At 37.8% G+C, this 14365-nt stretch overlaps 1 protein-coding gene across 3 annotated transcripts in view; it reads right to left on the bottom strand.

The window, feature by feature from the left end:
- The window catches only part of LOC148415665 (solute carrier family 12 member 9), a 41262-nt gene that overhangs the window by 6320 nt on the left and 20577 nt on the right, over window positions 1-14365 (bottom strand). For all 3 annotated transcript variants that reach the window (XM_088427992.1, XM_088427990.1, XM_088427991.1), the window contains exons 7-11: window positions 11892-12049; window positions 11383-11465; window positions 8797-8921; window positions 3316-3508; window positions 459-633 (exon numbers count right to left, since the gene is read on the bottom strand). In XM_088427992.1, coding sequence (XP_088284118.1) covers window positions 459-633; window positions 3316-3508; window positions 8797-8921; window positions 11383-11465; window positions 11892-12049 — 734 coding nt within the window. The remainder of the gene's footprint in view (window positions 1-458; window positions 634-3315; window positions 3509-8796; window positions 8922-11382; window positions 11466-11891; window positions 12050-14365) is intronic.

The raw sequence follows: 14365 nt of genomic DNA, 5'->3' as shown, positions 1-14365 counted from the left end.
CATAGCAAACTCTCATTTCAATATTTTTGGAAAACAACATATAGTATTTTAACCAACACGTGCACTTTTTTTTTTGATACTGTAACAAAATTCTTATACAGATATGTGGAAAAAGTAACCACAAAAAATAATGCAACAAAAATATCACTTTTTTGTTATCTAAACACATTGAAAATGATATTTTATTCTGTGTCCAACAAAATGCAAAATCAGTCAAGAAATCAACGAAAAACAACATTGAACAATTATGAATTAATGCAGTATAAAGTGTATGCTCTGGATGCATATAGAACTTGTACCCTGTACATTTAAACTTGAAGGTATTGATATATTTTCTATTTTTTTATAGCACAGATAGCATTGATTAAATCTCTCACTCTACCTCCCGCAATCTTGTTATGCATATGACTAAACAATTCTATTTTTTCTCAGAATAACATTAATATGATTGTTCTTACTGAGATCTCCAAGTTGGACATGTCCCAGCACGTACAGTCCACTCTTTTTAATATCGTTGATGAACGTGATGAGGCCTACACTGCTTCTCGGGTTGGAAACCATCAGCAGAATCTGGGGCCTCCAGAACTTGACGTGATCCTTCCTCACATCCAGCATCAGTAAATACTTGCGTACCTAAAAGTAGCATGTAAAAAGTTGAGATGTTACATTTCAAGCTTTTGACTTCCCTTACTGGCCATAGTTGACCGATTAGCCTGCATACACGCACAGTCATACTGTAAATAAATATGTCACAGAACAACCGTGCGATGTAAAAGAAAATAAGCAGACTGGTGATAATGACTAAATGTTTGCCCGTCTATTCGTAATTCCACATTTCCATTCATCAACAAATAACCAAGAATAGTCTCATAGGTGGAGACCAACTGCCTCGACTCATCTAATCATCTGTCTTCTTTATCTTCCCATTTTCTTTGGTCCTCTCATCCATCAGGCTATCATCATTTCAGTCTCTTCGGTCTCATCCATCACTACATTTGCTCAATCACTCATCCGCTCTCTATGCCTATATTCTGTCTCCATCTATTTCTTAACTTGATACCATCGTCTTCAGCTTGCTTTTTTTTTCTGTCCACAAGTCTTTCTTTAACACTGTTGTCAGCAGCTTGTTATCTTCTAGTGTGTTTTTGTTGTGCGCTTCTGTCTCGGTTTTCTGCTGCAAAGTCATCTTGCTGGCATTCTTCCAATCTGGCTGCTGTTGGGACTTTGACATATTTACAACGATTATAACATAGTCCTACACACCACTATAATTTAGTGTTTTTGACATTAAAAATTGGAGGCCAAGATGAAAATACATAACAAAAAAAAGTGCAGTTTTGATTTATTAGAGAAATGCATTTAATACATTTCTCCATCCTCTTCTGGGAGGTTCCTTAAGTGCGTACAAGGGATAGGAGTAAGAATTACTTTATTAAACAATGTAAGGACTCACCTTGTTCTTTCCCATAATATTGCCAAGTTGCCTTTATTCATGCATTGTAATGCAAGGCATTACTGTACAATCAAAATTGATTGATTTCTACCACAAAAAAAAAAAAGATTTCTTCCTCACAGAAATACTCAAAATTAAGGAGGTCTTATTCATTTTTTCTTCTAGTACGGAACTGATCAGTTTTCAGCAATTATATATGTTTTCACATTAAAAGTTTTAAAAAAATCTGAAGTTTTTATTCAAGGCGTCAAATATCCAATTTCTGACAGAGCTCTTTTGTGAATCATTGACTTTTTGGAGCAAATTTTCTAAATATGCTCAGCAGTTTTTATTGCCTAAATTGACACTCAGTACAGCAGCAAAATGTATTTTCTTGTGAAGAAGCAAAGATTAATTGTTTATAAAAATAATAATCATCAACATCATCATCATAAAACTTGATATTCTGCAGTTCTTCCCATAGAATATGGGCAGTTCGGGGGGAGAGGGGTTGTAGAAAGTTTATATTTTCTGCCATTACATAAACTTGTAAATAAAATGGTACATGTTCTACATCTTGGTACCATGGGGAGACGAAAGTTTTATTCTTGATGATTAAAGTGTATTAGCCATTTATAGGACCTATTTATAGGAGCTGCATTTTAGTGGTAAATATTTTATGATTTAACATACTGTTTATTTATGTTAAATGTAAGATAAAAAGCTAGTAAAACCTGAGTTAAAATTAAGATGAACTAAACTTAAAAAAAATGCAGAAATCTATTATTGTGAAAAAAACATTACTGGTATATATTATAAATACAGTATTTAATATTTTTATACTTTTGTACTGCCTCCCCCTGAGTATTTTGATGACATGTGGTAGCAGGAGGAAAATTTGTGACTTGGGTTGCCAAAATATGGTTTTCATCCCCCTACATATGAAAACTCCTTGTACATGTGTTTAGCCTTTTTTTTTTCTTCTCCTGGAAGTCTTTTGAAAGCTGGCACTCTTGGACAAAAATGAACTGTCATTCGAAATCCATGCGGGACCATCTCATTGGGCGCTTGATCCTCAGTTTTGCAATTCAATGCGTTAATATGCGGCACAAAGTCCCAAATTCACCTCACAAACAGCTATTTGAAATAGCTTATTTCAAGCCTTGTAATTTAATCTTACATCACGAATACCTAGCAACCTATTGACTCCCAAGCAAACATGTTGCTTCTGCCGCGCCTGAGTGCAATCATTTAAATTGCTGAACTGCCCTGCGTGAGAGAAAACGCAGAGAAGGGAGGAGGAGGTAGATGATGAGAAGGGAGGCATCTGTGTGAGGCGAAGAAAAGGAAAGGGAGGAGGGGGGAGGAAGAAAAGTGCAATAAGTTGAGTGGTTGTAATAATGTTCTGCCTCTTGACAAACTGCTCGCAAACCCGACTACCCTGAATCGCCTTGGCAACGGGCCTCGTTGGCATCGGAGATGCCTCACCTTGAGAGCAACAGGCCCGCCTATAGAGGACATAGTGAATTGTATGATATAAAGTTATGTATGAGTGGGCTTGTACAAGTGCAGCACTTCATTGACGGAAAAATATGCAGCGTGTGTCAGTTAGGGCTGATATAAAAATGATCGATGGCCGCACAACAATGAATGGGTATGAATTTGGAAAGACGCCGTTTGATGTGTGTGTTGTTGTCTGCTGCGCACACTTGGCTTGGGGAGGCAATAGTCTGTGTTTGTGTGTCTCAATAAACATTTTAAAGAGATTGCTTGGCAAGAACACATTTTTTAAGTCGAAGGGGTGAGGTTTTAGTTGCTGTAATAATGACGAGGCAGTGCTGTGTGTATTTATTTGTGCGTGTGTGATTGTGTGTGTTTCTAACCTGGTGGAAAATGAGAGCCTGGCTGATGTAGCCCCAGCTGGAGGTTGGACTGAGGTAGTGAATCAGCAGAAGCAACAGCAGCATGAAGGCAATGCTGGCCGAGGCGTAGATAGAGTTGATGAGAAACATCATGACAGCACAGCCCACGATGCCCAACACACATGTATGCCAGGTGAAGTAACGAAAAGTGGGCCTGGGAGGGAACAAAGAAAAAAAAACTCTTTCTTGAACCTGAATTACAATTTATAATAGTCTATCTGGATTAAAAAAAAAAATAAACAGCAGATAACAGACCATTATTATCTATAGTATATACACCGCATTAGGGCTGCACAATTATGTCCAAAATAAGTCTCAGTTGACAGCTAGTATACAATATTAGCAGAGGCTTTTGTCATGTGAAAACGTGGGAAAAATTAACATCTAAAGGCTTTAACGGTGGAATTGAAACCCGAAATCTTGGGAGCGCCCGCGAAGCCAACTTCAGCATCGTCATCGCGTGCCACTCCCTCAGTTGAGGCTGCTGTGGCTTGGTTTATGCTTGATGCGTGAACGCTCCGTGTGGAAAGAAGATGCGCGAAATCTCACGCCGTGCATTTTGCAGCACTTTACACTCGGTGGGGCTTTCCCCCGCAGTCAGACGATATTCTGCCAGTAAAAAGAGCATACAAATAACACTATAACAGAGGTAGAGAATCCCAGTAGATTCACATGATCAAAATCCTTCCAATTTTTTTTTTTTAACAGACTAATCTCTTTCCAGCGGGCATGCTCATCAGAAGTTGGTTACAGTATTTAGGTCACTGTAGTCCTTTTCAGACAAATCATGAAAGTGTTTGTACCGTGTTTGTACTTCCATAAGCAATAGTTTATCCGCCATGTTTGGGAACGTAAACCAAGCATGCTGCCGCCCTTCTTGCAGGATTTGCTTGCTTGCTATTTCTTAAGCTTATGAAGTCTTCACCTTGAGTTTGCTCCTGGGTGGTAGGATGACTAAAAGGGCTTGATTTGACATGTACGTAGCAGACAGACAAGAGGCTGAGGATCAATCTAGAGAATTACATAATATGGAACGTGACATGGTCTATAATGAGCATATATTATAAGTAAAACACCTTATAAATACAGCAGTGATGAGAGGCATCCACTGTAAATCCTTTCAGCGACATAGTACCTGTTACTTACATTAAAAGACTTGACCTGTATCCACTAACGTATCACATTGGTTCACTACAAACTTTGCTTTTACCTTTTGACCAAACGTTTTTAGCCCCATCTTCACCTTATTGGAGAGGGGTTGTAATAACGATAAAAGCTAACCTTAACGGCCCCACCAATCCATCTCGTCTTTCTGTTTCATTATAAGCGACAATGGTACCGCTAAACAATCACCTCCCTCTCACCCCATCACCTGTCTGTGGTTCCCCAGCAGCTGATGTCATTTTGCTGACACCAAAGAAGTAGCCTAAGAGAATCACTGCCAATCAAGAAATTAAAACAGGCGACAAGACTTGGACATGTGCCCGGATTCAAGTTATAATTATGGTAAAGCTAGGACAGAAACTTCCTACTTATCAGCGTGTGCACACACACAGAAAGTTGGTGTCTGAGACGTTACGTCAGCCAACAGAAGACGCTGAATGACCTTTAGCATTATGAGAGAGTGACAGAATTCAAACTCTTCCCTTTTAAGTAGCAAGACTGTTAGTCAAGCAATACAACACGCAATGTTTGTTGTATATTTAGCTAATCTTTACTTGCTTACATAATATGGAAAGTCAGTTCTTAAAATTAGGTCCACTGAATCTAGAAAATTCTCTAGTCAGAATTTCCAATTCCTGAGAATTAACAGTGAGTTAAGTTAAACTTTACTACCAGAGCCAGGAAAAATTTAGATATGGTGCAGCAGGAAAAATGGCATCCAATCGTATTTCAGTTACATTGGCTTTATTTGAGCAAATTATAAGGGCCTATGGAAACTTTCTGTCAAAGATGACATCGCGGCAGCCATATTTGCTCCTTCTTGGCATCTGAAGTCCCAGCCATGATATAGGGTCATTATTAAGCAAGTCTGGATGCTATTAGCTGTAGTGGGAAGCACCAGCTAGCATGGGATTCTCATCTATAAAAAAGCTAAAATGGCGCAATGCAAAGTGTATACAGTAGGTGCCCCAATACTAAGAAAAAAAGGACATTTTTGCCAAGTCAAGCCAACAGGTTCTGCCATTGGACAATTCTGATTTGACATCTAGTACCTACATCATTGGTCCCCAAATTACGGCCCGACTCCACATTTTCTCTGGCGCCCTGAACAATAACAAAGATGCATTATGATTTTTTTCTTTCAATCCACGTAAGATACTTACACGCATGAATGCATGAATCTATTAAGAATATATAACCGGGTAAGCTTGGTAGAGCTGCAAATACAGCTCTGCGACCATCACATTTTTGTTAAAAAGTGACCCTCAGAGAAGGTCACATTTATTTGGCTCGAGAAAAAGTTTGGGGACCCCTGACCTACAATAAGGCAAAAAAAAAGTATTTACTCAGTCACAGACTGTGCAAGTTATCCCTCTTAAATTGATGACAGAGGTCTGTAACATTAAATCTTGCTTGGTGACAAAGCAATGCTACATGTACCGCGTGTGCTGTATTACGTGCTTCCGCGGGCACTTGTGTGTCCTTATGCAGTCCAGCAGAGTGACCGCAGCTGGCCTTAAGGAATAGTCTGCATTGCTGGAAGCACTACTGATAAAGCTGTAGCCCACACAGAAGCCTAATCACACTGAAAGATAACACCAGAAACACACACACACGCACACACACACACACACACACACACACAATACTGGTACCAGACAGCTTTACTCACACATCAATGATCAGGAACCCAAAAAAAAAAAAAAAAGTTCCAGCATCACTTCGGACAAAGCCATTCTCAAAATTGCATGCCTTTACGCTCCTGTTGTATGCCGTTTGCCTTTGCAGGCATACACTTGCACACAGACACACTTAACAAGTAGAAATTTTTTCCGCTACATCATAATTTCAAACCCACCCCTACACAATGCCAAATTTAAGGGAAAGGGAAATATTTCTGCTAAATTAGTTATGCTAATTACAGAGCAGCTCTCCCGGGAGAGATGGTGCTAAATGGCTTTTAATTCTTTTCGCCTGGAAAGAGACGTGGGAGACAGCCTGGGCACAATGAACGAAGCAATGAAAGAAGCAGACACTATATAAGGGGGAAAAACCCACAGATGAAAAATAAGATGCTCAGCCTTTACTAGAAGTCAACAAGACACAATTTTCAGAATTAACAAAGAATAAGACAACTTTAACACTGTTGAACTTTATATAACAAACAGTTAAAAACATTGTAGCCATCACCTCATTTATTCACTGCCAATTAATATATTCTCCACATTTAAAATCAAAATGTACACAGGTAGTAGTCGTATTAGTTATCACAATAGTGTTTTTTTTTCAGGCCAATTTTCATTGGTCGATACCTAGACAGTTGACTATAGCATCAATCTAAAAATAGGGGTATCTAGTATCTCAACAGTCTGACTTATAAATAAACAAATAACACAAGTTATGAAGGCACTTCCTTCTGGTTGAAAGGACTGGCGAAGACCAGGAGAAAACAACTTCAGAAATACATAATATCGCCTACATCTTCTGTTCTACAAAAGATGGCATGAAGCGACACCAATGACGACCATATATGTTGATTTGGCACTATTTGTGTTTATTTACTATTTCAATATATATGAATAGAGATAGGCCAATTAACACTAACCCTAACTCCGGGGATGAGTGTCATATTGGTGCATGTTGACATTGACCTGTTTTTATGAATCTTATGGCTGATAAACTGTCAACTTGTCTTAAATCCTGCTAGTCTTTTACGCTAACCTACGCTAGTTAACAGTGGGGACCTTGCATGCTAAGTTGCAATGTAATCTCAGGAAAAAAATAAATAAAACATTCTTTCTTTCAACACGATTGATCACTCTGACAGAGGTTGACTGAAATTAACTAAGTGGTTTGATAGGAAGCGCGCTGAAGGGATGGTGAGAGAAAAGTGTTCTCATATGTGTGTGTGCCTTGATTCCTTGAAATAAATATCTGCTTTAAATATCGCTTATCCGCCTCCTTGACTACCAACAATCACTATCAGCATTGGCCCAGAAAAAAAGCATATCAGTTGATCGCTAGAAAAAATATATACAAGAGCAGAGTAGATGAGGCATGTTCAAAGGTGGTCTTTAAATTGGCATCATTAACACCATTTCAATTCACTTTAATGTGCAAAACTGATGTGACATATTAAAAGAATGGTCTGTCAAAATAAACTCAAGAAACCATTATAATGTTTATATTTGTAGGTTTATGAAAGAAACACACAGTTTTAGAAAAGACTTTTTCAAATTCAAAATATAATCATGTCGTTTTGTACTAGTGCTCAATCTTTTCACAGTTTTTCAGACATTTTTAATTTTGTATTTACGTTTCTGTTTCGGTATCTGGACTATAACCGCACTCACGCTCTACGTGCTTAGGAGGCTCCAAGTATTCTCATAAATTTCAAGACTAATATCCAGCCTTTACTGCGGGGGAATCCATAATACAAAATGCAATACCGGAGGTGATATGTCATAACAAGGGAGTGATGCACTGTGCCTAAACAGCTTCTCTCCAGTGTGACAAATTAAAAGCAGTTGCACTTATCATGTTTAGAATGTATCGCTCAGCCCAAGGAAGGTTTTAATCCTGGAAGGTATGACTTAGGAAAGCAGTCCCGGTTACTGCGGTTTGAGATGCACATCTGTAATGACAGATAGCAGCAGCGGCGGCAACCAGAAATACGAAATGACTCATAAAAAGTGATTCAAATACCAAATGCCAGCAGTGTCACAATGTAATCATTGGGCTAAAGACACACCGGCTCTGTCCTCATGTGTGAACACAGCTTTAGGGAGCTTTTATAAATCAGGATCATTGCTAGTGTTCAAGGAATACAATCCGCGCGCCAAAACACAAACATTGTAAATTTAAATCTCTTAGCATCTCCAATCCCAGGTACTTGAACGACCAATTCACACTGCACAGCCTCAAACACAAACAGTTTTATTGCTGGTCCCTCTCCAATATGGGGCCATAAGCAGGGACCAGGTTTATGTCTTTTAATTAGTACACAGTTGCCATAGTAGCATCCAGCTGGAATACAAGCACCCCTTTCACACATAAACAATGGTACCCGTAGAGAAGAGAGAACAGGAGGGGAGTATGATTAGAGAGGAAAAGGGAAAATGCGCAACAAAAATATATCTTACGGAGTTTTATGTATTGCCTTTATTATCGAGACGTGACCTGTGTGAGGGTGTGATAAGTACGATGTCCAACTGCGTATTTGAAGGTGGTGGATCGGAAAAAAATCGAGCAGCGTGCGTGTTTGGATTGTTGTCTTACCTGAAATTGGGTGCAGAGGCCCATTCCAGGGCGAGGCATGCCAAATCCACGGCGGCATAAACCAGCAGAAAGAAAATGGTCACAATACTGGCAATGGTGTTAAGCTTCCCCGAAAACAGCACCAACTATAGCAAATTAACACAAAAGGGGAGTATGAAAAAAAAGGAAAAAATAGATATGATTTGAATGTTCCCAAAATAAGAAAATCAATACAACCTGCAGTGTGCAACACAAAAATCAGTCATGGAAAAAGTCCAAATTTGCAATACTGAACGCACAAAAACTTTAAAATCTACTAACACAGACACACATAAACAAATAATAATGAAAAGTAAGAGGAAAAACAGTTTGCAGGATTATCCAAAATAAGCAGCATTCTGTAGAGGGGTAGAATATAGAGTGAACTAAGGATTGGCTAGTTGAGAAATAGAATAAATGAATTTTTCCAAAATTCTCAATGGCAACCATGCCCCTTCATCAATAATTATGTTTCTTACTCCCCTGCTTCCTCCTTAGTTTTTTTTCCACCAAGTGCTCTACTTTTTCCTCCTCTAATTCTCACTCTGTTCACTCTTCCTGCTCCTTTCATTCTACTACAGCTTACCTTTCTCTTATTTATAGTGGTCAAGATAATTGTAAACTGGAATAATATCTAAAATGGCTAACTCCTGTGACAATGTTGCTGGACAATTGGCAGAACAGTGTAATTATTTGCCATACATTTATATAATTTGCAAGGAGTGTCTTTATCATTTGGAAATTGTTTTTGAAGCAGTCAGTTGTGTTCACACATTTTCATGAAGTGTGTGACAAAATTGTAAACACAGTGCAAAGCAGTGCTTGTTTTTCTAGTTTACAAATCTTTGAGTAGTTTTGTGATGGTTGCTAAAGGTATTACCAATTGTGCTGTATGCATGACTTTCACAGTTTAAGCATGTGAAAAAACTGTAATCAACTCGTGCACCATTTCCATATTTGGTTTAACAGCTACTGGTAGAATGATATTGGATATTTTCATCCTTTATCAAATCCTTGTTGTGTAATAACCAATTATCTTTTTTAGTAAAGCATATGACCCGGAGTCCTTGGCAACAAGACTCTACAGATGGAACAGATGGAGTCTCAAGATCAATTCTTCCTTGCCTAAAATGCAGAAGCTGAATCAGAGTGATGTAACTGTGACAAATGTTCAAACAACAGGTACCATTGAAATAATATTCACTATTCTCTCTCTCTCTCTCTCTCTCTCTCTCTCTTTTTTTTTTAAACAGAATTCAACCATCATGTACATCTTCACCCGCGGCACTTAATGGAAATGGTGAGGATGCTCATTCTGAAATCATCATCTTTATAGAACTAGAAATCAAGGCTGGTAACATTTGAAGAAAATAATTCTTCAAGTACAATAGTAAACAGTAATACTAACGAGAATAAGAATTAAAATCTAAATTCAATTGATTTGTTTTAATTGTTTTACCTCATTAAATTGATGTTCTTCAGTTTTTTTTGTAATAATAGTTAAGCATTACACTTGATGATGATGTGAAGAATGTGTCTACAAATTGTGCTTAGACGACAAAGTTCATTCAAATCATGCATTGCGTTATCTTGTTTGTTGTGTCTTGGCTGAGTGTCTCTCTTACCCAATGTGAACCATTAAATTGAAGAAAAAAAGAAGAGGAAATATATATATATATATATATATATATATATATATATATATATATATATATATATATATATATATATATATGTGTGTGTGTGTGTGTGGGTGTGTGTGTGTGTGTGTGTGTGTGTGTGTGTGCGTGTGTGTGTGTGTGTGTGCGTGTGCGCGCGCTCAGCTCTTCACGGTCCAATAATGTGTGTGCGTTCAAGGTAAGATTACAATCAGACTTATGTCATCAGTGAATTATTAGAATGGCGGTGGAATAGAGCAGGAAGATGAGAGTCAATGATCTCTGAGGAGCTAACGATTTCCATCTAATTGCTCCCCTTCTACTCACAGGGAGTTGAGATGGGTGAAAAGGACGAGAGCAGGACAAAGAGAGGAAAAGAAACAAAGAGCTCGAGTAATCATCAACCGTTTTGCCTCTTCTTCTTTCTTTGAATAATGATGGTCTTGTCAGGCTTCAAAAATTCCAAAGATTTCCTCTCTGTTTCTTTTTGCCAATAAGTCTCCTCTTCAACCAAGACTGACTTATTTGAATCACTCACTTACAAGGCAAAAAAAACAAAGAATATTATTGGGATGCTCTGACTTAGTTATTAATATTATTTATAAACAGATGAAGGAGTTTTTTTAATAATAAAATAATTGTGTTATTATTATTTTGCTTTTCCTTTTTTTTTTTTACTTTATTTGCAGATCAGCAGTTAGCACACAGAGCTTCCATATTTCCCACGACATCATGACTTTGTGAGCTTTAACTTCTTCTGTCATGTATTTCATAACATGGGTTGTTTTTTTTTCAATCCCAATGAAATGGGACAAACTTGGGAAACAAAATAAATCCTGAAGCCTGCACACATGACACAATTGGTTGTTCAGACAACTATCTTCACAACCGCATAATATTTTTCACTTACTTGTACAAGGAACCAAGAAATAAGCACAGACACCCAGGGGTTGCCACTGCTGGATGTCTTCTTAGCAGGAGACAACACTTTACCTAACATAAAACAGCAAAATAAAAAGAAAATTGTGTGATGTGTAATTTGTTTTACAGACTGCAAGAAACAAGTCATCCACAGGTTGTAACAAAGATGAAATTAAACAAATTATACCGTACATGGTGACTAATAGACTAAAGGAGTATGAATGTTGAATACTTGGCGTATGTTCAAAAGTTTAGAGATCAGATTAATTACACTTGAAAATGTTAGAGAATATTTTAGGTTCATAGTGACATTTAAACAAACTTCAGTGAGTAATGTCAGTTTAACCAATCAAGTGTCTGTGTATTGATTATCTCTCGACAGACATATGGACAAATATACAAATAGACAGATACAGTAGATAAGACATGTCCTGAAAGCAAATATAAAATCAGATTAAACTGTATCTCCTAAAAACTAGAAAAAAATCTATGACATACCGAACAAGTCATCTCTGGCTAACGCATACAAGATGCGCGAGGCTCCAATGAGGTTGCTCATGGCTGCTGAAAGTGTGGAGGAGTAAACGCCAACGGTGACAAAGGGGTTCCAAATATTGATATCTCTTAGAAAACTGTAATCGTTTTGAAGCAGCACCCTGCAAAAAAAAAAGCAAATAGCAATCAATATTTGTATAATTCCCAGAACCCTTCATTTCACATTTTTTAGCCTGTCCTGTCCCATTTACTTGCATGGCCACCACGCACAATGGTGGATGTGTGGGCCTTTTTGTGACACGGTGCAACAGGAAAATTTAAAATACTCCAACTGTGTTTGTTCTTATTGTGATATTGATGTGATATTTATACCATTCAAATTGATTTGACAAAAAAAAACTGTGCTGTGCACGTGTTTGTCCAGGATCTGCTCCTGTTTTAAAATGCGTCCAAAAAAAGTGCTATCTTTAGGCACAAAACAAAGTAAATTCTGCATTTTTTTTTTTTTTTTTTTTTTTAGTATCAGTGACAAGTCAAATAAAACACAATCAGGTAACAATGAAAACAAAACGCTTCAGAAAATTGAGAAGAGGAATGAAGCAGACATGTTGAAACTACTTTTTATACAACAATTTTTGAACTCCAAGCATTAATATGTCTAAAATGTTTTTCTAAGACATCCCGTTTTGGTACAGAACCACGACTGTGTATCAGCATATCTACAATATAAGGTGACTTGGACTCAGAGTTGGACTCAGTTTTAAATTCATGATGTTTTGTTATGTATAAAAAAAATACGTTGAATGGTAATTGTTAAATTGTCCAAACGAAAACATTTTAGATTTTTTTGTAATTAACATTTATTACTATAAACACATGCACAAATCACATGCAATTGGTACTTGTGTATCTGTATCAATTCGTAGGTACAGGGAATCTGAAAATTAATGGTTCAAATGAAAAAAGAAAAATACAGTACTCCTATAAAAACGATCCCTCAAAAAACAGACATCACCAAGCGGGTAAATACTTTTTCCAGCATTTTTGTATAATTTATAAGCAAACGATTTTGAGGTCTCCAATCTCTGAAAACAATTCCATCTCAACTCAAAAACAGCAGCCATCCAGCAGTCATTGAAATCTCAAGTGCAATTTATCATGGGCTTGCTTAGAAAAAAACACAAAAGAACAAACACACACACACACACACAAGCTCATCAGTGACAGACTTAAGTAAGAAAAATGGCAATTTGCAACATTTTATTATTTGACATGCCATTTCTAATAGCATGACATCATGTTTATGAGTTATATGATTTGAGTATATTTTTGTATGAGTGGATTGGCAGAGTACGGCTTGGTGACAAAGTGCTTCGCACGTCCGCCTCTCAGTTGACTGGTTGTTCGTCCCCGCGTGTGCTGCGATTGGCTGACAACCAGTTGAGGGTGTCCCCTGCCTACTGCCCATAGACAGCTGGGATAGACACCAGTAAGCCTGCCACTCTTGTGGGGATAAGCGGCTCTAGAAAATGGATGGATGGATGGATGAATTGTCAGAAACAATTGATCAAAAGCATCAGAAGGCGTGGCAGGGGGGGAAACATACTATATACCTTCAATTATGAATTCAGAACTACATTGAACTATCATACATATAATGGCATGAAACATCAATTTTCTTCTAGCTTTAAAAACAGATTCTGCATTTATTACACTCACGTCAGAGATCAAAATGAAGTGGCCCAAAAGGTGGTCTGTCATTTTAAACTCATTTATTGTAGGGGCAAAACAGTTTTCAATGAAAATGTAGAGAGCAAAGTGATGATTGTTCCGCCAAGGTGCCTAATGATAAGCTCCTGGAAAGGACTCACTCCAGAGAGAGCGACTGTGAGTGAGTGTGCATGAGTGTGACTGTGCTCGCGCGTATTAGCGCGCAAGATGCCGCACTCAACATGGAGGCAGTGAGATCAGAGATGAAAAAACACAGCAGGGTGCGCATGATTACCGCTGGCTCCCCACCTAGTTCCAATACAACACAGCCAGAGAGCAGAATTACAGTTTGAAGCGTTTCTCACTCAATCCTGATCCCTCTCAATCTCTTGTGGTGTTGCATGTGCAAGTACACACACACAGATTTACCTGTATTGTGATATTGACAAAAAAAATGTTTATTATCATCACGGTTCATTTGTTTCACCGGTGAAGCGGCTGCGTGACACACAAATATAATCCGTCCATTTCCTTCAAACGTGAGTTCCTCCTGCCTCATTAGCATGATTTCAAGATATGTTCACTGTTGTTGCTTTCTGACTGATCTTTTTCCTACTCCTTTCTTTCATTCACGTGTACAGTTTACATTTAAATCAGTGTCCATTTTATTTCTCTCTTGCTCTTTCTTTTCTGCCTGCTATGACAATTAAGAGGCTCACCACGTCAACTTCAAGGTCCACTGGTTTTAATACTTAACATCATGGCTC

This window comes from Hippichthys cyanospilos, chromosome 11, assembly GCF_059441005.1.
Source record: "Hippichthys cyanospilos isolate Australia breed blue-spotted pipefish chromosome 11, RoL_Hcya_1.0, whole genome shotgun sequence".
NCBI classification, from domain to species: domain Eukaryota; kingdom Metazoa; phylum Chordata; class Actinopteri; order Syngnathiformes; family Syngnathidae; genus Hippichthys; species Hippichthys cyanospilos.
The sequence above is the reverse complement of the archived record's forward strand: the minus strand, read 5'-3'. Positions and strand labels throughout refer to the sequence as shown.